This window comes from Otolemur garnettii, unplaced genomic scaffold, assembly GCF_000181295.1.
Source record: "Otolemur garnettii isolate 467f Iridium unplaced genomic scaffold, OtoGar3 scaffold00006, whole genome shotgun sequence".
Taxonomy (NCBI): Eukaryota; Metazoa; Chordata; class Mammalia; order Primates; family Galagidae; genus Otolemur; species Otolemur garnettii.
The window spans coordinates 29,898,186-29,922,765 of NW_003852401.1; the positions used below are offsets into that span (position 1 = coordinate 29,898,186).

The window sequence follows — 24,580 nt, forward strand, 5'->3', positions numbered from 1 at the left end:
TCTTAATTTCTATAAAGATATTTAAAAAACTAAAAGAATCCTTCTCTTTTGTATTTATCTGATTTGTGGTTAGGACAGGTATCTCCAGTGCTGCAGTGAGGCATTTCTCTTACAAAAGAAATAAAACTGCATCATAAGCTATGCATATTTTAATGTTATAAAGGGTCATTATGTCCCCAACTTTACTTCTATATGATTAACATTCATGGTTCTAGATTAGTAATTTCTACTTTGTACTCCTCACTTCATTTTTTTCCAGTATGGCATTGCACAAAATCCAGATTATAAATTTGGCAGCAGACTTCTTATTCCTATCCTGGGAATATGGCTTCACATAGGTCTTAAGGAGTACCCCTAGTTTCATCATCTACCAGTAGAGTTTCAAGAAAATTTGGTCAAGATATACTTCTAAAAAACACCTTACATCCTTATTGGAGATAGATTTACAGATACTGGAGAAGGGAAAGGGTAAAAATTTCAGCCTGTCAATAAAGATGCCAGACTTTTACAGTAAGGCTGCTAAGCTTTTCCTGGTAGAAAAGCTGTTAGAAAGATCCGTTTCCATATATACCAAATAGGTGTTTCCACAGCAAACACTTGTTTAGTAAGGATATTGGGGGGGGAGGGATTGCAGCTTCAACATTAAGCATAATTCTTTAGCTCTGTTTACATAGATGTTAAATGTCAGTCAATCTGCACTAAGATGGCTTTCATTCAGTTTGTCTGCCCTCGCTACTATTTCCTTTTCCTCTGACTCCTAGCTGCTTCCCCTTAATTATACATACCGCTGAGTAAAGGTTTCAAAAATACCACTACTATTAGAAGATATATAACAAACACTTATCATTTGTGCTTAATACTTTTCCTAGCTACTGGTCCTCAACAAGTCTATTTTACTGAAGTTTCTTCAAACGTGGATATTTTGCTTTTTGCACACATTTTCTTCAGTCGTACATCTGAAGAACTAAAATAACCAATTCAAAGAACAGTCTAATTTTTTTTTTTTTGGCAGTTTTTGGCTGGGGTTGGATTTGAACCCGCCACCTCCATCCAACATATGGGGCCACCACCCTACTCCTTTCAGCCACACGCACTGCCCAGAACAGTCTAATTTTAACTGCGTAAATTTTAACTGTTCTGAGTCTGTTTCCTAATTTATAGGAAAATAAAAGGTAACTGGCTTAATGTTCATTAAAATCTCTTACTTTTTTATTTTTTGCATTGATGTTAGACCTTGGCTCCAGGTCCCAGGTCACCCTTGCACCATAGCAGGAGCAGCAGTGGTTTTTTTTTTTCTTTTTCTTTTTTTGGAAACAGAGTCTTGCTATGTCACCCTTGGTAGACTGCTGTGGCATCATAGCTCACAGCAATCTCAAACTCTTGGGCTTAAGTGATTCTCTCTTGCCTCAGCCTCCCAAGTAGCTGGGACTACAGGTGCCCACCACAAAGCCCAGCTATTTTTTAGTCGCAGTTGTCATTGTTTGGCAGGCTTGCACTGGATTCAAACCTGCCAGCTCAGGTGTATGGTGCCCTAGCTGCTGAGCTACAGACACCAAGCCTAAAATCTCTTAAAATTCTTAATTTAACATGCTGGTTTATAAAATGGTAATTAATATTTAAATATATTATAATGAACTATTTTTTAAAGTACATAACTTATTATTAGTAACTTAGTATTCTGTAAGGTCTTCTAATAAAAAAATTAAGTGCTAGGTAGGCTCAGCACAGTGGCTCATGCCTGTAATCCTAGCACTCTGGGAGGCTGAGGTGGGTAGACTGCCTGAGCTCACAAATTTGAGACCAGCATGAGCCAAAGTGAGACTCCTTCTCTAAAAATAGCTGGATGATGTTGCAGGCACCTCCAGGCTGAGGCAAAAGAATCACTTGAGCCCAAGAGTATGAGGTTGCTGTGAGCGATGAAGCCTCAGCACTCAACTCCAGGGCAACTGAGTGAGACTGTCTCCAAAAATAAAATAAAATAAAATAAGTGCTATATACTGTGGGGTAGATTTCAAACTTAAAAAATTAGAAGGGCCAGGTGCAATGGCTCACACTTATAGTTCTAGCACTTTGGGAGGCTAAGGCAGGAGGCCTGCTTGAGACCAGGAGTTCAAGACCAGTCTAAGCAAAAGTGAGACTAGTCTCTATAAAACATACAGGGTGTGGTGGCTGGAGTCTGTGGTCCCTGTCACTTGGGAAGGTAAAGCAGAAGGATCTCTTGAGCCAGGAGGTTGTAGTGAGCTGTATGATGATGCCACTGCATTCCAGCCCAACTGACAAAGAGCTAGACTAGGGGTGTTAAACCTGGGCTATGAATGTAGCCTGACACCAAATCATAAAATTACTTAAACTACTGTATTTTTTGTGGAACTAGATTGCGGTGTTCTCAAGTGTGAACTTTATAGAAGACAATGCCATATCACAATGTCATGTAAAATAAACATACGTAGTACACTATAGCTACATGTATGCATGCATAGCTTTAGTTCTGTGGTCATGTGAAGCTTCCAGTGTGTTATCTTCCAAGCACAGTCACACTGACACCATCAGATGTTATATGTGCTCATAGTGGCTTGGCGAGGCAGCAATTACCAATAATATTTAATTTCAACCTAACACTGCAACATCAAGCCGTTAATGTCATTTACAAGTCAGGTAAGCATTCTTATTTGATTATTAAAGGTACTTCCACACCTCATGAAGCCTCACACATCGCTGGGTACGGTTTACAACTGGTCTTCCATCTCATCTTGCCCCGGCAGCCAAGATGTAGAAGGGTCAAAATCCTCCTTTCTATTTTCTTTTCAATTATTTTTATAATAAAAGTAAATATAACAAACCATGTAAAAAAGAAAAGTAAATATAGTCCCTTATCTTTTATTATTTTTTTAATCTCAGCATGGCTCCTACAATATCTCAAAAAAAAAAAAGAAACAAAAAAAAAACCTAGAACACCCTCCCCCCAAAAGAAAAATTATGGATGAAGATAACTGTTCAATGAAAAGTGGACAGATGACTAGACCACTTTTTTGTGAAGGCAAATAGGCAGTCTGCTTATTATGTAGGGAATTTGTGCAAGTTTACAAAAGCTACAATTTGAAAAGGTGTTACATGCAAAACCTGCTGCCAAAATTGATGCCCATGAGGGACTATGTCATTAGGACAAAATAGTGGAACTGGAAAAGTCTGTCCTCTCAACCTTTTTTTTTTTAAAGTTACAATTCAGGGGGCGGCGCCTGTGGCTCAAAGGAGTAGAGTGCGGCCCCCATATACCAGAGGTGGCAGGTTCAAACCTGGCCCCAGCCAAAAAAAAAAAAATTCAGATGGATTCCTTTAGTTTCTGTGGTAGTATATTTAATAAAAACAAAAAAATCAAAACCATGTACTGATGGTGAGTTTATTAAGCATTGTTGGTAAGCATGGAAGATATAATTTTCCCTGAAAAATAAAGGTATATTCCTAAAATCAGTTTGTCTTACCAGACTATAGCCAAGCTGAAGAAACTGGAAACTCTATTAAAAGAAGTTTGGAGAGGAAACTGCTAATCCTAAATTTTATGCTTTCACAATGAATGAAAGCACTGATGCTGATATGACTCAACTTGCCTTTTTTAAATCAGAGGTATTGATGATGAATATGTCACTGAAGAAATGGCTTCTTTAGTGCCATTAAAAGATACAACAAAAATTAAGAAATTTAGATGAAGCAGCAAAGAAATTCATTCAAGCAATTTTCTTTGTTCACTGTCAACATATCTGGTCTAGTTACTGAAGGTGCCCTGGCAATGGTTGGTAAAAGAGAGGGAAGTGTAAAACTATATTATAAGATGACGGAGTCAAAGCCTAAAACTTACATTTGATGAAGTATCACTGTAACGTGCATCAAGAAAATTTATGCACAAAAACTTTAAAAATGGATAATGTTATGCAAACTGAATTTCATAAAGGCCAAGGGATGAAATCATTGCCAATTCTAGGAATTCCTTAAAAGTATTGATGCTGGGGGTGGTGCCTATGGCTCAGCTGGAAGGGCGCTGGTGCCATATACTGAGGATGGTGGGTTCAAACTCAGCCCCAGCCAAACTGCAACAGAAAAATAGCCAGGCGTTGTGGCAGGTGCCTGTAGTCCCAGCTACTCAGGAGGCTGAGGCAAGAGAATCACCTAAGCCCAGGAGTTGGAGGTTGCTGTGAGCTGTGTGATGTCATAGCACTCTACTGAGGGCAATAAAGTGAGACTCTGTCTCTACCAAAAAAAAAAAAAGTATTGATACTGACTATGGTGACATCATTTACTTTTTGGAGATGGCTAAGTCAAGGCTAAATGTTGAAAAGATTTTATGATTTCTGACATGTTACCAAGTTGTTTATGGTATCAAAAAGCAAATTTGGGCCAGGACTTGACTGATTTAGCATTTTCAGTGGATTTAACCACTCTTAAATGAGTTCAACATCTACCTTCAAGACGAAAACCTACCAATACAGCATTTCAAACCGTAACAGTTTTCCAAATGAAACTATAACTGTGGCAAGCTTAAATTAAGGCAAACAAATTCATGTATTTTGACGTGTTGGGTAAATACAGTCCTGTGAACAGCAAAAAAATGTGACCTTACTTTTTGATTTGATGTAAGAATTTGCAGTTTTCAAGATTGGCTCAGTGCCCATACCTCAGTAGTTAGGGCACCGGCCACATACACTGGGGCATGGGGGGGGGGGTCAAAACCAGCCCAGACCTGCTAAACAACAATGATAACAACAACAACAACAAAATAGCCAGGCATGTGGCAGGCGCCTATAGCCCCAGCTACTTGGGAGGCAGAGGCAAGAGAATTGCTGAAGTCCAAGAGTTTGAGTTGCTGTGATGCCATGGCACTCTACTGAGAGTGACATAGTGAGACTCTGTCTCAAGGAAAAAAGAAACAGTTTTCAAGATTTTGGGGAAAATAATACTTTGGTACATTTGCAACTCCATTTTCAGTTGACATAAATACAAATTCAGACATTTAAGTTCACAGAGTCATCCTAGAAAAAGTGCTACATACCTCATTGCAGAATATCACCAAGGAACCCAAATGGTCAAGGAAGTACTTCAAAGTTGACTGTGGTGATATTCAGCAACGAGGTATACAGCACTTTTCCTAAGATGAGTTCAAGAACTTCACCATCATACCTCAAACTTCACTGTCAGACCTGGTACCACAATAGCTCTGATGCCCACTCCAGAAAGAGTTCCAAAATTGCTCTGAAGGTGGTATAGGCTCTGGCATGGACACGTCCCTTCCCAAGGGGAGTACTTCAAAGGCAACTATAATGATAATTCAGCAATGAGGTGGTATGGAGTACTTTTTCTAGGATAAGTTAAATTTAATTGTCTGATTTCCTATGTTGCCCAATTTTCGAATGGAATGCATAGAACTGCAATCTGACTTTCAACTTGAAGAAAAAATTGCTCATATTTCTTTACTAGACTTTTATAGGTCCTATCCTCCCAGAGATATACATTCTTCACTTCACAATCATGCCTTAATTCGTGTCATTACTTTTTGGCAGAACCTACATTTTTGAGTAGCTATTTTTAAGAATGAAGCATATTAAAGAGTAAAACTAGGGTGGCGTCTGTGGCTGAGTAAGTAGGGCGCTGGCCCCATATACTGAGGGGTGGGTTCAAACCCAGCCCCGGCCAAACTGCAACAAAAAGTAGCCAGGCTTTGTGGCAGGCATCTGTAGTCCCAGCTCCTCTGGAGGCTGAGGCAAGAGAATCACCTAAGCCCAAGAGCTGGAGGTTGCTGTGAGTGATGCCACAGCACTCTACCAAAGATGACAAAGTGAGACTCTGTCTCTAAAAAAAAAAAGAGTAAAATTAGAACCAAAATATATTATGTACACCTCAAAAACTCACTGAGAATTTCAATACTTCCATTGAACCATATATTGATGTATTAGCTTTCTTGAAAACAATGGCAAATATCCTACTAGTTTTATGTTGCCCACTTTTCTTCTTCTACTTTTATAATAAAAAATATCAAAAAACCCAAAGACAGTTTATTACTTAGGTATGTACATTTTCTATATTAGTGATTGCAAACTCGGGACCTACTTGATAATTTTAAAAGATGCTTTGAATATACTGCTGCATAATTAGAATTATTATTTTTTGAGACAGAGCCTCAATCTGTCCTCCTGGGTAGAGTGCTTTGGCATCACAGCTCACAGCAACCTCCAACTCCTGGGCTCAAGCGAGTCTCCTGCCTCAGCTTCCCAAGTAGCTGGGACCACAGGTGGCCGCCACAATGCCCGGCTATTTTTTGGTTGCAGCTGTCATTGTTATTTGGCGGGCCCAGACTGAATTCAAAGCCGCCACCTTAGGTGTATGTGGCTGGCGCCTTAGCCACTTGAGCAACAGGCGCCGAGCCATAATTAAAATTATTATGAGGACTTTTTTTGCTTATCTGTGGTGGCAGATACAATGAAAATTATGCACAGACAGTTTTTGTGGCTCATCAGCTTTTGTTAGTGTTTGTGTATTTAACGTATGGCCCAAGACAACTCTTCTTCCAATGTGGCCCAGGGAAGCCAAGAGGTTGGACATCCCTGAGCTAGACCCTGTCGTAAAATTAAAATAAAATAAAAGAAAGAAAAAGAAATCAGAAGAAAGTAGAGATCAATAATTAGAAAAAACTTTGTCAGAGAGTTAAAACCTTAGAGTTGGAAGTAAAAAAAAGGGAAAGGATGGAGTTAGGTATGTGAGAAATTTAATAACAAACTTCTGTTCAATTATGTATAGAAAACCACTCTAGTTCTTTAAGTGTGGGATGGACAATATGATACAGTCCACTGCATATAAATCTTGCTGACTTATATTTACAGTAGAATTGATAGTACTGATGACTTAAGTAGACCACAGTGACTTGGTGACACATGTACTGCTGAAGAATTTTATTAACTGTATTTACATTAAAATTTCAAATTTAAGATTATTATTATTTTTTTAGACAAAGACTCACTCTATTGCTCTGGGTAGACTGTCATGGCATTATAGCTTACAGAAACCTCAAACTCTTGGGCTCAAGAGATCCTTGTGCCTCAGCCTCCCGAGTAGTTGGGACTACAGGCACCTACCATAAGGGCCCAAAAGCTAATTTTTAAAATTTTAATACAGACAAGGGTCTTGCTCTTACTCAGGCCAGGTTACTCTCGAACTCCTGAGCTCAGATGATCCACCTGCCTCAGCCTCCCACAGAGCTAGGATTACCAGTGTGAGCCACAGCACCTAGTCTAAATTCATTATTTTGAAACAGACATCTCAGACAGACATACATTATTTCAACATGCTTCATGGTGGTATGTCAAATACATACTACTAAAAAAAAATAGTCTGTCATTTATATTGCAAAATGTATAAACCACATGCTTCATTTAAATAGTTGAATACATTTAAAATTGTTTCTCAAAATTTCCAAATTCTCCAAATTAGTGAAAAATATAACCTTCTGCTAGACAACTGTGATCTGCTGGGTATTTCACAGTTAATAAAAAATTTGTTTTATAGTTTTCTTTTAAGAGGCAAGTAGCAAGAACATAAGCAAACACTGTGTTCTACCCCCTTTATAGAGGTAACTTATAGAGGGTAGGTCTGAAAAACAGCCAAAGCTGACACAGAAGACCTACATTTCCAAGGTGGAATGCCAAGTAATCTTGGGAACAGAGGTCTGTAAAAATGGTTAAGGCAAATCTATTATTTGAACTTCAGCCTTTAGTGTTTTGGTTTTTTTTTTTTTTTGGTATCTCTGGCATAAATACTTTTCTGGAATGAGCAAGAAAGTAAGCATTTAAGATGGGTGGCCCCATTCATCCTTACAAAGTCGCCCACTGAGTTACTATATGCTACCATACATACCATTTTAGGTGTGAATGTCACAGACATATAGAATTACCAATAAAATATTATACTGATTTGTTTGCACTGCATACATCTTTTTTTAACCTTCTGAAAAAGTCTTGTTTCACATTATATATACTTCATTTTTGTAAAATACCAAAACAGTGGAAAGGAGTACCAGTGTAGGAGTTAAGAAATCAAGGTTAGATATACATTCTAATTAGATGAGCTCTTATGCCCCCAATTGGCTCCACTGTGATGTGAAAAGACTGAATTACAAGACTTAGAGTTTTTCCAGCAAGAATATTATACTAAATCTCCCCTCTCCTCTGTAAACTATTTTTTTTTTTTGGCATCATATCCTAAGTTAACGTTATCTATTATACAACTAGATATGGCTCTCTTTCTCTGCTTGGCCCACCAGAAAAAAAGAAATCTAATTCCACATTCATTAGAAATACTGCAAATATTTTTAAAGCCTCTAAATAAGATGTTTCTAAAAGAAAAATAAATCCTTGGGGAGCCTTACTAAAAAGAAGCCAAAACAGTATTATAACACAGGCAGGAAATTTTCACTGCCTCGGTATCTTAAAAGTCTAAAACAAAAAACAAAACAAAAGAAAACAAAGGGCAGTTCAATTGGATATATTTTTTCTGGATGAGAACACATGCCTTCTTGTATTTTTCTCTTCTACCCTCCTGTATTAGTCCTTGACTTTGGGAAATGAGAGATCTGACCAGGATTATAAAGAATAAAATAATGGAAGAAACAACTCAAAATGTTGTAAGCTAACAAATGCAAAAATATTTCAGAGTCAATGTGAATTTCTCCCAGTCGTATGTCCTTCTGACCTACAATTTCTTTCCTAGGTGTGCTACAAGTATCTCCTCCTTGAGGCTTTCCCTCCTTACTTGTAATAATATACAAATTCTCAACATGTCCTTGAAGTGCTTACATGAACTGGCCTTTATTTATCTGTCCAACCATACCTTGATACTTTCCCTCTTTCATTATTATACTTGCAGTCTCACTAACCATGTTTCAGGACCTTGAAAACATGAAGCTGTTCATATGCTTTACTCAGTCTCTGACTTCTTACAATTCCAGAATTAAATCCTATTTTTTCAAAGAGATTTTCTGAATCCCAAATCTAAATTAGGTTACTTGTTCTTTCATGTGTGCATCATACAGGCACACCTGATCAATAATAATTAGGCTAAACAAAGACAAAAGCGTGAAGAAAATAAGAACTTGCAATTATACTTAAAGATCTGACAGAGTATAAATTGATACAATACTAAATGTAATTTAGAAAGGCATTTTGTTGTTTTGAACCAGAATACACAATACTAATGTAACTTAAGACTTGAATCTTTCTTACAATACAAATTGCATTTTTATTCATATTACACTCTATGCAGTTAAAAAAAAAAATCAATCAAATCCTGATTGCCCTTTTATTCCCATGAAGTTGTATCACTCTCTCAAAACTAATCCCTCTGCATATATTCTGGAGGATTTCATTACCTCTAGCATTTTCAGAGATTCTGCCCCATCAGTTGCCCAACCTGTATATCTGTTCCCCCATCCTCTGCCTCCCCCATTCTATTGGTTCTTTCCCTGCTGTTTATAAACATATTCAAGACTCTCTTCTAAAAAAAAAAAAAAAGTGCATGCCTCTATCAACTATAGTTGATTCTATCAACTATATCTGAGTGTCCTTCAAAATCAAATTTATTTTTCACTTCCCAGTATCCCCTTATCAGGGCCAATATGAAATGTAATCTAGCACCTATCAATAATTTGTTGATCTATTTAGAACCACAAACTTATTATTATTATTATTATTTTTTTTTTGAGACGGAGCCTCAAGCTATCCCCCTGGGTAGAGTGCCATGGCATCACGCTCACAGCAACCTCCAACTCCTGGGCTCAAGTGAGTCTCCTGCCTTAGCCTCCCAAGTAGCTGGGACTACAGGCGCCCGCCACAACGCCTGGCCATTTTTTGGTTGCAGCCATCATTGTTTGGTGGGCCCGGGCTGGGGATTCGAACCCGCCACCTTAGGTGTATGTGGCTGGCGCCTTAGCCGCTTGAGCCACAGGCGCCGAGCCTATTATTATTATTTTGACATAGAGTCTCACTTTGTCACCCTGGGTAGAGTGCCACGGTGTCACTGTTCACAGCAACCTCAAATTTTTGGGCTCAAGCAATTCTCTTGCTTCAGCTTCACAAGTAGCTGGGACTACAGGCGCCCACTCATTCAATTATGGCCTATTTAGTATGCATCTCTCTCCAATCCTCAGATACATCTTAGCTCACTCTCTTCAAGGAATGTGTGAAATCACACAATAATCTCATATCCCTCTATTTCATACTATACAGTGCTGCCAGGTGATGTCACTTTCCTGTTTAAAATCTCCCAATAGGTCTTACAAGCCTTTTGAATAAGTCTAAATTTGTTGTTACATTATATATGACCCTGCCTCCCTATTCCCTGTTATCTGGATTTCTGAGCACTTCCCTATCCATTTATTCTACTGACCATGCTATCCCTTCCTAAGAGACATGTTTTTTTGCCTTCTATGTCTTAGCATGTAACTATTCCTTCTATTAGTATACTCCTCCCAAATTTACCACTCCCCCCTTCAAATAAAAGAAACAATTTCAAAAAAGGAAAAAAAAGCCTCTAGTTAAGCCTTACTTCCTTCTGTGTATATGTGAGGGTGTGGGAGGGGAGTCTACCCTGAACCATGCATGCCCATGTTGGCTGAAGTAGATAATCTCCTCAGTGAAAACTTGTTTGTTGTGTGTGCATATGCATGCGCACCTATTAGGTTATGAAGCAAAATGTTTCTGGTGGATTATAACAAAAAATTGAAAGCCATACAGTTTATACTAGCATATCCTTGCTGTATGTAAAGTCTTCATTGGCATTACCTTATTACCCCTAAATCTTTGATTAATAAAAGGGATACTGAGATCCCTTAAAAAGCTCTGAACAAAATGTTAACTTGTACTGTTTCAGATATAAGCTTGCTAACACAAGTTACTAAATAACATTATTTGCAAAAATTGACTTGCAGAGAATGACTTATCTTTATCAGAGGGGATGGCAGAGCTAGAGTAAAAAATTATCAGTACAAAAATAAGAAACAGGATACTAATCTAGGTCACAATCTGAAGCTGGCACTTCTGGGAAAAGTTTATTGCATAAATTACTTCAATTGATCTTAATTTTCAAAACACACGTAAGAACAATGTAAATTTGGAAGCCAAACAAGTTACTTACAACTGACACATTGATAATGTCTTTTATTTTTGTTCCTAGACACACTTGTTTACTTCAAGTTTCTTGGGACTGGAATGAAGACTTAACAATACACCAATTTAATGAGGTTGTTTCAACCCCTTTTTGACCTAAATTAAGCATACACTAACTCATTAATACTTTCTTAATCCTATACTTTTTCTTTTAATTGTAAAGGCCTCAAACTCTATTAAAAATTCTAGTATCACTTCCTCAGACACTGTAAGAAGCTTTATGGGGGCCCAGTGCGGTGACTCATGCCTATAATCCTAGCACTCTGGGAGGCTGGGACAGGTGGATTGCTTGAGATCAAGAGTTCAGTGACCAGCTTCAGCCAGAGCAAGACCCAGACCCATCTCTGCTAAAAATAGAAAAATCAGCCAGACATTGTGGTGGGTACCTATAGTCCTAGCTACTTAGGAGGCTGAGGCAAGGACATCACTTGAGCCTAAGAATTTGAGGTTCCTATGAGGTACCACACCAATGGCAGTCTACCCACAGTGATGTGGAGTGAGACTCTGTCTCCCAAAAAAAAAAAAAAAAATTTATGGGGAAAAACTGAAAATAAAGTCATTGTATTAATCACTTGTTTGCTAATGATCTTCCAAATGCCATGATCTAACAATATAACATAGAGCACATGTTTTCATGGTTTTGCCTTTGTACTTTAAAGGGAGTCAATTTTGGCAATGTTGCAGAAATATAAATGCCTATAATACAATATTACTTTGAAGCTCTAGGACAAAGATATTAAAAACACAAAACACTCTCTCAACAAACTTCATGAGATGATTTTCAAATAAAGAGTTTAGAGGTTATCTACAAATGAATGTAAGTTAATGAAATGTCTTATACACTGACTGGTTCTTTCCATCAATATTTTAGAATGGGTTTATACACCATAATAAATACTATGAAAATGAAATACAGAGTATTAAAAAAAAAAGTACAGAGTGTTATATGAGAACAAAGTGAGGCACAGGAGGTAGGCACTTTTACTTGTTTTATCTTTTCATTTTAATAATACTTTTCTCAGGTTATCATCCACACTTCCACCCAAGAAGAAATCAAGACTTCAGTTTAAGTTAATTAACTTATCAAGGTTTACACAACTTCTGTGTGGGAGAGCCAGGAAGACAGGTTTAACATGAAGACTATATTTTGTCTACTCTTCCAGGATTTTACTAATATAGTAGAAGCTTTGTAAGCTGATCACCCAAAAAACTGTCACAAAATGGTCAACATATGGAACTAGCCTACTGCCCTGGTAAGTACATGTCCAGTCTATGACAACTAGGTCAACTACAGAGGTTCTATTACACCTGCACAGCAATACCCTCAGTGACTACACATCTCTGCTCATTCTCTCCTCCTCAAACCCACTTATTCAATAAGGCCTACTCCCCCCACCCCCAGTCTCACCCTGTCACCCTGGGTAGAGTGCCCTGGCATCATAACTCATAGTGATCTCAAACTCTTAGACTTGAGCAATTCTCCTGTCTTGGCCTCCTAAGCAGCCAAGACTACAGGTGCCCACCAAAACACCCTGATACTTTTTCTATTTTTTAGTAGAGATGGGGTATCCCTCTTGTTCAGGTTGGTCTCAAACTCCTGAGCTCAAGCAATCCACCGGCCTTGGCTTCCCAGAGAGCAAGGATTATAGGTGTGAAATTCTCAAACCTTAGGAATTTCAAAAGCCTGTTAAATTAAAAAAGGAAAAAGTGAATTACCACCTTTTAATTTTGCCATTAAGAGATTATCACTGTAATTTCATCAGAACATTTTTTTTTTTTTTTGTGACAGAGCCTCAAGCTATCGCCCTGGGTAGAGTGCCATAGCATCACAGCTCACAGCAACCTCCAACTCCTGGGCTCAAGCAATTCTCCTGCCTCTGCCTCTCAAGTAGCTGGGACTACAGGTGCCTGTCACAACGCCCGGCTATTTTTTGGCCATCGTTGTTTGGCGGGCCCGGGCTGTATTCGAACTGGCTAGAGCCACAGGCACCGAGCCGGAACGTATTTTAAAAATAATTTCAAGGCATAATGGAAGCACAGATGTTTCTGGCTACATGTCCGGCCTACCAAGGCATACCTTAATGACCCTATTAACAGGTCAAACTACCTCCTTTGAGCCCCTTGCACTTGTCTATTTTTTCTTTTATTTTAAAAGTATTCATCACTTTCTAACATATTAGACATTTTGTTGCACATATTATCCATAGTCCTCTGCTAGGCAGTAAGCTCTAGGAAGTGAGAGCTTTGCTTGTTTATCTCACAGATTTGTCTATTCCCCACACTCCCCCAAATATAGGATGACTGATACCTGATAGAGACCATGTATCTGATCAAAATTTACATTCAAATAATAAATTTAGTCTGAAATTTCTATTCTGTTATCATTTAAAAAATCCTATCTAGAAGAAAAAGTGATGAAAAGACATGTAAAACAAATTGTGAAATGTGGAAGATGCAGATGATGATCAATCATCAGTATTTAAGAGTGCCTGCTCACATTTCATGATGCTTCAAATGCTGAATAGGAGACATGAATGGATCATAAGAGTACTCTAAAGCCATGGTTCCCAGACCTCAGGAATGTCAAAAACATGTTAAATTAAAAAGGAAAAAGTGAGTTACCACATTTTAATTTTGCCATTAAGAAATAGTTATTATCACTGTAATTTCATCAGAACATATTTTGAAAGTAATTTCAAAGCATAATGGGGGTACAAACGTTTCTGGTTACAGGGATCACTTCTGTGATGATTGAGTCAGGGTTGTAAGTATGCCTGTCACCAGATAGTATTCATCGTATCCTAAAATTAGGTGGGTTTTTGCCCATTCTTCCTCCTCTCATCCATCTTATCAGAATATCTTAACATTAAAAAAGACATAATTTCAGTATAAATAAAAGACGTAATTTCAATATAAATAATTTTTTGAGTAAATTTAGATTCACAAATACTTTATTATATAAAAACAGTACCATGTGAATTTAAGATCTAAAAGTTAAATGTGGCTCGGCGCCTGTAGCACATACTGCAATGGGTGGCGGGTTCAAACTCGGCCCAGGCCAGCTAAACAACAATGACAACTGCAACAAAAAAGAGCTGGGTGTTGTGGCAGGCACCTGTAGTTCCAGCTATTTGGGAGGCTGAGGCAAGAGAATCGCTTAAGCCCAAGAGTTGGAGGTTGTTGTGAACTGTGATGCCACAGCATTCTACCAAGGTGACATAGTGAGACTCTGTCTCAAAATAATAAAAGTTAAACATAAAACTTTAAGAATAGACACTCTAAAAGAATCTATAATATCAATATAGAAAAGGTTTTCTTAGAAAAGAAAAAGCACAAATCATAAAAGACACTAAAATCAAAAACTTCTAGTCACTAAAAGATACCATATTTAAAGTGAAAAGGTACACTAAAGGCTGGAAGAAGACATTTTCAAGGTATAGCAAGTATTGTTATACAGAATACATAAAAACTGTTTACAAATCAATAAGAACTAGATAAGGCCACCGAAAAACTAAGCAGGCAATTCATAGAAAAGAACACGAAAGACCAATAAATGAAAGTCATCTCTGGGGAGAAGCAAATAAAAACTATGATGAGGTACCATTTCATACTCTTCAGAATGGCAAAAACTAAGAAATCTAAAATACCTGGAAGGTAGAAAAACAGATCTTCTCATCCATTACTGGTATATTTTGTAAAGAAAATCGGCAGTTATCTAATCAAGTAAAAGAAGCTCATACTTCACGGCCTAGCAATCTACTACCAAATTTACAATTTAGGGCACTCTTTCTCAGTGATAGCTTTTGGCTGGTATAATGAAGGAGGGGCACTGCTAAACAGAGGTCAGGAATGCCAGGCACTCTTCCTGCACAAAGATAATGTTGCTCCATGTCCCATGACTTTCAAATATTCTCCTAGACGCTCATATAGGGGAGTAAGGGTGGGGGACACCAAGGTCAGGTACTTCTAAGCAGGACTGAACACAAAGTCTGTTTATATTGTTTTAGCACAGATGGGTGATTTTTTTTTAAAGACAACTTGGTCACCCTTGGTAAAGTGCCATGGCATCTTAGCTCACAGCAACCTCCAACTCTTGGGTTCCAGTGATCCTCTTGCTTCAGCCTCCCAAGTAGCTGGGACTACAGGTGCCCGCCATCATGCCCGGCTATTTTTTAGAGACAGGATTACAGATGATGATTTTTAAGAATACAACCATTTTAGGTAAAGTGGGAAGACTGTACTTTTATATTTGCTTAAATTTTACTGACAACAGTTTGTTATTTCAGAAAGTCATTTTTCACCAACAATAGTACCACTATTGGTATCTGGACGGCTAATTCAACAAACATGTTTCAACATGTAGCTATGGTACTGAGGGTAATACAACTGGTTGGTGCAAAGTGTCTACCACTTTTTCTTCTAGTAGCTCCTTAGATTTTAATGTGTACACAAATCACCTGGGAATCTTGTTAAGTTACAGCATCTGAGTCAGTGGGGTAAGGCCTGAGCACTTCTAACAAGCTCTCTAGTGATACTGATGTAAATGGCCTACCAACACACTTAGTAGCAAGACTTGAGTGCAGTTCAAGCAATTAAATAGTGAAACTTTATTATGAATTCTTCTTACATTTAATAAGGACACAGTTTTCTTCAAAATATCAATGTAGGTTTATTACTATTGAATTTTATGATATTTGATGTTTATGATATATTGATTTTATGTTTTATGATAGTATTGAAATTATAAAATACTTTCTATAAAAATAGGATGTAATGTTAAGAACCAACACCCTAGCAGTCTTGCACATGTACCTAAGCAAACATAAACAATATTCCTTCTAGCATATTATAGCACCTTACAGCAAACAACTGGAAACAACTAAAATGACCATCAATAGAAACCTGATGGAGCACATACCATACAATAAAGATAAACTATAACTACCCAAATAAACATACATAAATGTTGGCCAACCTGAGTGAAGAAACCAAGCTACATAAAGATATGAACATATTTAAATAGTCTTAAAAGAATCAAAACAAAACTATGATATTAATGGATATAAAGGTATGTAGTTAAGCACAAACACATGGACAGAACAAGAATGCTTGTTAATTCTGGGTTACTTTTTCGGAATAGGGGACTTAGAGAATAGGTTTCAGGGCAGTGCGAAATAGAACAAACTTCATTTTAATTTGTTGTTTCACTTCTTTCTTTTTTTTTTTTTGTAGAGACAGAGTCTCACTTTATTGCCCTCAGTAGAGTGCTATGGCGTCACACAGCTCACAGCAACTTCCAACTACTGGGCTTAGGCAATTCTCTTGCCTCAGCCTCCTGAGTAGCTGGGACTACAGGCGCCCGCCACAACGCACGGCTATTTTTTGGGTTGCGGTTAGGCCGGGGCTGGGTTTGAACCCACCACCCTCTGTATATGGGGCCGACGCCCTACTGAGCCACAGGTGCCACCCTATTGTATCATCTTGGGTACCTGGATATTCTATATTGTATGTTGCCAATATTTATACTGCTATATTCTTTCTCATTTTACCTGGACTGACAAAGCTTTTGGGTAGACAGGTTTTGGAAAAACACTACTTCAAAGCAAAGGATTCAGGACTAGAAACCAGAAGATCCAGGCTCAAGCCTCAGTTCTGCTTTTTATTATTTAGCTTTAGGCAATTCAAATAATTAACTTCTTCTATGGACAGTGCCTGTGGCTCAAAGGATTAGGGTGCTGGGTACTGGCCACCAGCCCCATATACCGGAGGTGGTGGGTTCACCCAACCCTGGCCAAAACTGCAAAACAAACAAACAAAACAAACAACAAAAACCCCCAAATAATTAACTTCTCTGGGCACTTATCCTCTCCAACTCACAAGGCTGGATTTGGCAGGCAAATGGGGTAATGCATGTGAGAAATTTTTTACAGGGTAAGAAAAGTAGGGTAATTATGAGAATTAAGAGCAAAACTCTAAAAAATCAGAAATAAGATCTACCAGTAAATCAATCACTCAATCCAATAAACTATTTTCTTGTTATCACTGATTCTAAAGATGTAACACAAAAACTTAACATGGAAGAAATTTTATTAACTCCTAAATGATGGCATTTGGACAGGCACTCTATCATAATTGCATTTTTAATGCTCATTCTTCATAAAAGAATTGAAATTCACAATACTAAACCAAAATAAGAGCACTGCATTTAAAAGTATTCTTATTTAAATAAATCAATGTCACATAACCACAGTAACTGTGACTTATACGGTTCTCACCTCCCTTTCTATGAAGTGAGCAGGTGGCACATTTAACTAGCCCCATATTACAGAGAGAGAAATTGATTCACATGTGGGATAGCATGTCTGGAGTTGTAGACCAATTCAGAACTTGGAACAGGCACTAATTGCCTCGTTCTTCTTTGGTGTTCATCAAGCTATTAAAAAGATTATTTTGCCATGATGCTTTATGGTGATTTTGTTTGTCCCAGGAAATAGAAAATTCTTTGTCAGCTGTCATTTAGTAAGTATTTCAAAACAAGCAAAGATACTCAAGGAAACAAGCCACTAACAAGCCAACTAGAGTACTGCACACTGAGGGACAAAATTAAAACTGCCTAGCCTGCTAAAAGTCTAATCCTGTCCTTGCCAATTAACCTTATTAATACTAGAGAGGGAGAAAAGGAAGGTCAAAATATGGGTGAGGGTGCTATTTATTTTCTCTTGAATTTCACATAACACAATAATTCTCACACAGATTTTATATCTTCAGTAAGTAGAAAGATGATCACCTCTATTTGGTAATGTCATTACCTCTACTCCCCAAGTAAAAATTTACCAACAAGCAAGCAGTTAGGCAGCCCCAAATTAGAACACTGGCAATCATGTTCAAAATATTGGCTATGATTAGATACATCGCTCAATTGAGTTAATTCCATAAATATATGAAAGAGAAACTCTATGGAGAAAAGTCCATTTCATTGTAAATCTCCCTGTTAATGTAATCAAACGAATACTATATTACAACATGATTTTCTACTCACACTCATTAGGCAATTCTAAATGTTGACACAAGAACTCCAAAATTCTTTTTATTAGAGTCTTTAAAAAATGAAATCACTTATCGAGCTAACATTATGTATTACAAAATGTATTAAACAGGAATACCTTTTGTAAACAGCCAAAATTTAAAGGTCACCCTCTCTGTATCCCGTTATCCGTTCTTTTGCTTGGCAAACCTACCTAGCACTGACTTAAAGCATCATTAAAAAAAAAAAAAAAAATTCTGGCCTTGGCAGAATTCTCACCATCGATCAAAGATCTTAACTTTTTTTTCTTTTTTAAGCCAAGGTTAAACAGAGTCTTTCTCCTTTACAAAAGCCTCCACTCAGTACAATCTAATTTGACACAACTTTCTTGTTTCGGGGTTAAATACAGTTCTATAGAAAACCTCCAATTCAAAAACGATTCCTGATGAGCCTACCCTGGAGTTCGAAAACGGATACGATTAAAGTTCAACCATTCAAAGAAAAAGAACCCTATGAGAGCCTGACCGGCATACACAAATCACCAAGCTTAGTGCAGATTCAATCTAAAACCGAGGCTGGCAGAGATAAGGACATTCAGGAGAAAGCTTAGGCATCCGTGGTTCGCACAGTAAACCAAGGAGGAGAATGTGAACCTCACCACCCATCTTTCCGTCCACTGGGAGAAAATCAAGGGAGAAAGTGTGTGGGGGGGTCTTTCTCCGGGAGGGGGTCCTCCAAGATCAGAGACCCTTCCAGTGTGTCCACTCGTCCGTCTCTCCCCTGCCCCCAGACTCCCGCAGCCTCACGAACCGCAAGGTCCCTCGTACTGCTCCCCTCCACGGAATCACCAGAGAGCCTCTAAAGAAACACCCGATCGCAAGCGGCTTCTCTGCCTTTCCTTGGCGCGAAGAGGGATCCCGGTCACCAACAACAAAGACGCCTCCCGCTCCCCTCCCCCCGCCCGGCCGGGGCTCTTTCCTCCCGCGCTGCGGCTCTGGGCCTAGCGCCCCCTTCCCCCAGCCCAGCCGCAGCGTCCCCGACCCCTGAGGCCCCACGCACCTGCACCTGAGCGGCCCGGGCCGAGGCGCCCGGCAGAAAAGGTCTGGAAAGAGCCGGGGCCGACGCGCTGTCCTCCACACGGCGCGACCCGCAATCCTGCCGCCGGACTCTTCTAGCCTGCGGACCGGCCCAGCCGCAGAGGGGGGACGAGCGCTGCAGCCCCCAGCGCCCGGACGAAGAAGGACGGCGGCACCCGAGTGGGCCCGGCTAGCGCTCTCGAGTCTTGCCTCGCGCCGGCCGTACTCCTCCACACCAGCTCGCGTTCTGCTGACTAACGGCCCCGGCGCGAGGCGCTGGAGCTGCGGCCGCTGCCGCCACTGCCGCCGCCGTCGGCTGCTCTCGGGCCTCACGTCCCGCGCTGCCGTGGTTGCGGCCGCCGCCGCCACCTCCCTTCCTGGCACTGCAGACGGCGCTCAGACCCAGCCAGGTCTTTCTTCCTTTTAATCCTTCTTTGCTCCTCAGCCTACCAGACGTGGGATTTACTCCCGTAGCGGGAGGGAGACTGGAGGGAAACCGAGGGGGCGAACAGAGTTCTCACCGCGCCAGGAGTTGGCCACTTACTGAAGGAAGATGCCAAAGCTGACCCGGGCTCCAGGCTGCGAGCGGGCGGGGGGAGGGACGGATGCCAGCCTCGCCCGACATCCACCAATCACAAGCCGCCCAGCAGAGTCCCTAGCGCTCTGGGCTCCGGGAGAGGCTGAGCCGACTTAGCAGGAGGCGGGGATTGCGGTAAAGAAAAGCCAATACAAGCAAAGGCTTCCCGCCCCTCCGCCTTGATGGACAGTAGTGTTGGGACCAATGGGGGACTTCTCATTTCGAAGAAAGCGGGGCTTGTATGCCAGATTTGAGAAAGAGGCGGTGCGGAGGGGGAGGGTCGAGGCCCGGCCGCGTGGAGTAGCCTGTAAGTAGAGCTGGGAAGGCTGGAGGATGTCCTTTGACCTCCCTGAAGAGTCACGTGGAGTGGCCAGGGGCGGGGACAGACTGACTGGATAAGTTCCTTCCGGGTCATTGACAGAAGCGGGGTAATTTATTGGTTTTCCTAGCATATTTTTCCTTGCATCCGGTGCAGGTTGGCTGTGTTTTTTTGGCTATGAGCTCCCAGAAAGGCAACGTGGCTCGTTCCAGGCCTCAGAAGCACCAGAATACGTTTAGCTTCAAAAATGACAAGTTCGATAAGAGTGTTCAAACCAAGGTAGGAACCTGCCTATTGCACTGTCTCTGACTTATGGAAGGAATAATTCTTTGGGGTGGGAGGTGAGAGGAAATGAGAGGAGTTGGCCAGGGCTAGTGTGGCTCGCAGCCCAGAGTTAGTCTTGGCTGTAGTGCAACTCTCTAAAATATTATTCCCACGCCCTTTCTTTGACCTGATTATGTTGTCTCCTCGTAAATATAGTTGATGGTCAGCACACTTACTGCATGGAGAGTGGACGAGACCCTCATCAAACCTACGGGGTAAATGGGGAAACAGAGTCGTTGGGCTCTCCCATCAGGATCACCTATTAGTAGCAGGAAAACGAGGATTATGACACCAGTGTTTCAAGTTTTACACCAATTTTATCCTGCCACTATTTCTTTTAAATTTCAAGATATTAAAGGGGTACAAATACTTTAGGTTATTTGGATTGCTGTTGTAATGCTGGACTCCAGGTTATAGGTGTTTCCGTCACCCAAGTAGTGTTGTACCCTTTAGGTAGCTTTTTGCCCCTCTTCTCCCCTGACCCCACCCCCGTTGATTTCCTGGGAGTTTTACTTCTTTTTGTACACGTGTATACTCATTGGTTAGTTCCAGTTTAACAGTGAGTACTTGTGGTGTTTGTGTTTTCATTCTTAAAATGTTTGTTTTGCTGTTTGTAAGTCATTTACTTCTTTAGCAAGATTTTCTGTAAACTGGAAGAAAATTCAGAGTTGTATGAATAGCTGGAGGACTTCCGTTGTAAATAACTACAAATTTGCTGTAGGTATCTCTCCCTGCCCCAAGTAGGGGTGGGACCTGTGGCCTCAGGGCTGCACGTGACTCTCCAGACCCCAAGGGTGACACCTCTACTGAGTCCTCTATACTCCACTGAGTATAGAGTACTAACCACTATACAGTCCCTCCTCGGAATCCAAACTTCCCGGAACAAATCCCTTTATTTAAAGGATTTGTTCTGTAAAATTTGGATTCAATTAAAAGGCCCTACTCAATGATCTAGATTACAGGCGTCCTCAAACTACGGCCCGCCTAGGACATTTATCCGGCCCGCCAGGTGTTTTTGCCTCTGCTGCCTGTCCAGCTTAGCAGCCGACTTGTCCTGGGGTCTGCAGTCCAGCCCTCCAACGGTCTGAGGGACAGTGAAATAGTCTTGCATTCAAAATAATTGACTCGGGCGGCGCCTGTGGCTCAGTGAGTAGGGCTCTGGCCGCATATACCGAGGCGGTGGGTTTAAACTCCGCCCCAGCCAAACTGCAACAAGAAATAGCCGGGCCTTGTGGTGGTCGCCGGTAGTCCCAGCTACTTGGGAGGCTGAGGCAAGAGAATCGCTTAAGCTCAAGAGTTTGAGGTTGCCATGAGCCGTGACGCCACAGTACTCTACCCAGGGTGGCAGCTTGAGACTCTCTCTCAAATAAATAAATAAAATGAAATGTTGATTCTGTCAAGGTAGCCTTTTTTTTTCTTACTGGAAAGGAAGTGATGTGTAATGACAAGAACATTGGTCTAAGAGAAAAGAGGCATGTTTTAGATTGCAGTACCTTGAGCTCCATAGAGACAGCACGGGCGCAAGTGAGAGCCGGTCGGGCACTGGGCGACTCTGTGCCTCGCTGAGGAAAAATAAATAAACATGGGCAAAAGAGATCCTAAGAAGCCGAGAGGCAAAATGTCATCATATGCATTCTTTGTGCAAACTTGTCAGGAGAAGCACAAGAAGAAGCACCCAGATGCTTCAGTCAACTAACTTCTCAGGGTTTTCTAAGAAGTGCTCAGAGAGGTGGAAGACCATGTCTGCTAAAGAGAAAGGAAAATTTGAAGATATGGCAAAGGCGGACAAGGCCCGTTATGAAAGAGAAATGAAAATCTATATCCGGCTCTGTGCCTGTGGCTCAAGTGGCTAAGGTGCCAGCCACTGGTTCGAATCCAGCCCAGGCCTGCCAAACAACAATGATGGCTGCAACCAAACAATAGCAGGGCGTTGTGGTGGGCACCTGTGGTCCCAGCTACTTGGGAGGCTTGAGCCCAGGAGTTGGAGGTTGCTGTGAGCTGTGATGCCACAGCACTCTTCCCAGGGGGACAGCTTTAGGCACTGTCTCCAAAAAAAAAGAAAACCTATATCCCTCCTAAAGGGGAAACAAAAAAGCAGTTCAAGGATCCCAATGCACCCAAGAGGACTCCTTCGGCCTTTTTCTTGTTCTGTACTGAGTATTGTCCCAAAATCAAAGGAGAACATCCCAGCCTATCCATTGGTGAGGTTGCAAAGAAGCTGGGGGAGATGTGGAATAACACTGCTGGGGTGACAAGCAGCCTGATGAAAAGAAGGCTGCAGAGCTGAAGGAAAAATACGAAAAGGATATTGCTGCATACTGAACTAAAGGGAAGCCTGATGCAGCGAAAAAGGGAGTCGTCAAGGCTGAAAAAAGCAAGAAAAAGAAGGAAGAGGAGGAAGATGAAGATGAAGAAGAAGATGATGATGGTGAATAAGTTGGTTTTAGCGCAGTTTTTTTTCTTGTCTATAAAACATTTAACCCCCCTGTATACAACTCAATCCTTTTAAAGAAAAAAGTTGAAATGTAAGGCTGTGTAAGATTTTTTTAAACCATACAGTGTCTTTTTTTGTATAGTTAACACTCTACCGAATGTGTCTTTAGATAGCCCTGTCCTGGTGGTATTTTCAATAGCCACTAACCTTGCCTGGTACAGTATGGGGGTTGTAAATTGGCATGGAAATTTAAAGCAGGTTCTTGTTGGTGCACGGCACAAATTAGTTATATATGGGGATGGTAGTTTTTTCATCTTCAGTTGTCTCTGATGCAGCTTATACAAAATAATCGTTGTTCTGTTAACTGAATACCACTCTGTAATTGCAAAAAAAAAAAAAAAAGTTGCAGCTGTTTTGTTGACATTCTGAATGCTTCTAAGTAAATACAATTTTTTTTATTAAAACAAAAAAAAGAGGCATGTTTTAGCCCCAATTCTGTCATTTATTTTCCTTTGTGATGTTAGCCAAGTTACCTATAGCTTTAAATCACACCATACTGTGTTAATTTTGTCTTACTTTCTTCTCAGGATTGCTATAGGGATCGTTACGAAAATAGTTTTAAGAACTAGGTATACAATGTGTACTAACAGTGGAGCACATGATTATATATGTAGACTCAAAGTTGATCAAAGCCTAAAAAAATTAATTAGAAAAGAAATGCACACTTGCTGAAGAATATTAAAACAATGGAGAAGTGTATAAAGTACTGTATGAAAGTGAAAATCTCCGTTCCCAGGCATAGGTTTTATTCTGATGTGGTCATTATTGACAGTTTGATGAATCTATGCACAATACAGCGTATATGTAGTAAAATACATCTTTTTCCTTTTCATTCAGTCACATGGGTGTGTCAGAGCATAAAGATTAAGCTCATTCTTTTTAATGGCTGTATAAGATTTTATGATGTGGAGTAACTTATTTAAGTACATTCCTGTTAGTAAACATTTGAGTTATTCTTGGTTTTTCACGGTGCCATCAAGGCTGCAGTGAAATAATTGCATTCACATATTTATTCCACATCGGTTGTCTAATACCAAACATCCAGCTAGTAGGGCTGGATAATGGATACTCAACTTAAATTAATAAAACTGTTGTTTCCAAAACTATTTAGAGAATATCCAGTACAGCCTTAATTGAAGCTTACAGTTTGGTGGGAGAAGTGACAGGCATTTATCAAATAATCTTTTAAGTATGTTAATAGCAATGGCTGTTAGAACTATGAAAGAAAAGTCTAGGAAGCCCTGAGAATATCTGGCAGAAGTCTTGATTAATCATTTGCAGGGTTAAGGAAGGCTTTCCTGAAATCTGAAGGATGGGTAGCATTTGATTAAATGAAATGGGAAGAGGATATACGAATGTCATCCTCCTTGTTTTTGGTGTGTAGTCAACATTGTTTTTACTGGCCTTTCTCAAAGTGATTTCTTAGAGTTCCAGGGTCACATGATCTTCTTGAGAGGGCATGGGTAAATTTCATGGTCAAATCACTTCGGAAATACTGCATATGAGATCTCACTTTGAGGACATGTCATAATGTACAGTAATATAAATCAGCGTTTTGCAGTTTA

General features: G+C 40.0%; 2 protein-coding genes across 2 annotated transcripts in view; one reads left to right on the plus strand and one right to left on the minus strand.

Moving 5' to 3' along the window:
• ABHD17B (abhydrolase domain containing 17B) overlaps positions 1–19,898 on the minus strand; it is a 54,052-nt gene extending 34,154 nt beyond the window's left edge. The window contains exon 1 of the mRNA XM_003782950.3: positions 19,285–19,898. The gene's annotated coding sequence lies outside the window, so the exon portion shown is untranslated. The remainder of the gene's footprint in view (positions 1–19,284) is intronic.
• A 435-nt stretch (positions 19,899–20,333) lies between these two features.
• The window catches only part of CUNH9orf85 (chromosome unknown C9orf85 homolog), a 78,429-nt gene continuing 74,182 nt past the window's right edge, over positions 20,334–24,580 (plus strand). Inside the window, exon 1 of the mRNA XM_003782951.2 lies at positions 20,334–20,476. Within this exon, the coding sequence (XP_003782999.1) occupies positions 20,375–20,476 (102 nt within the window). The 5' untranslated portion in view covers positions 20,334–20,374. The remainder of the gene's footprint in view (positions 20,477–24,580) is intronic.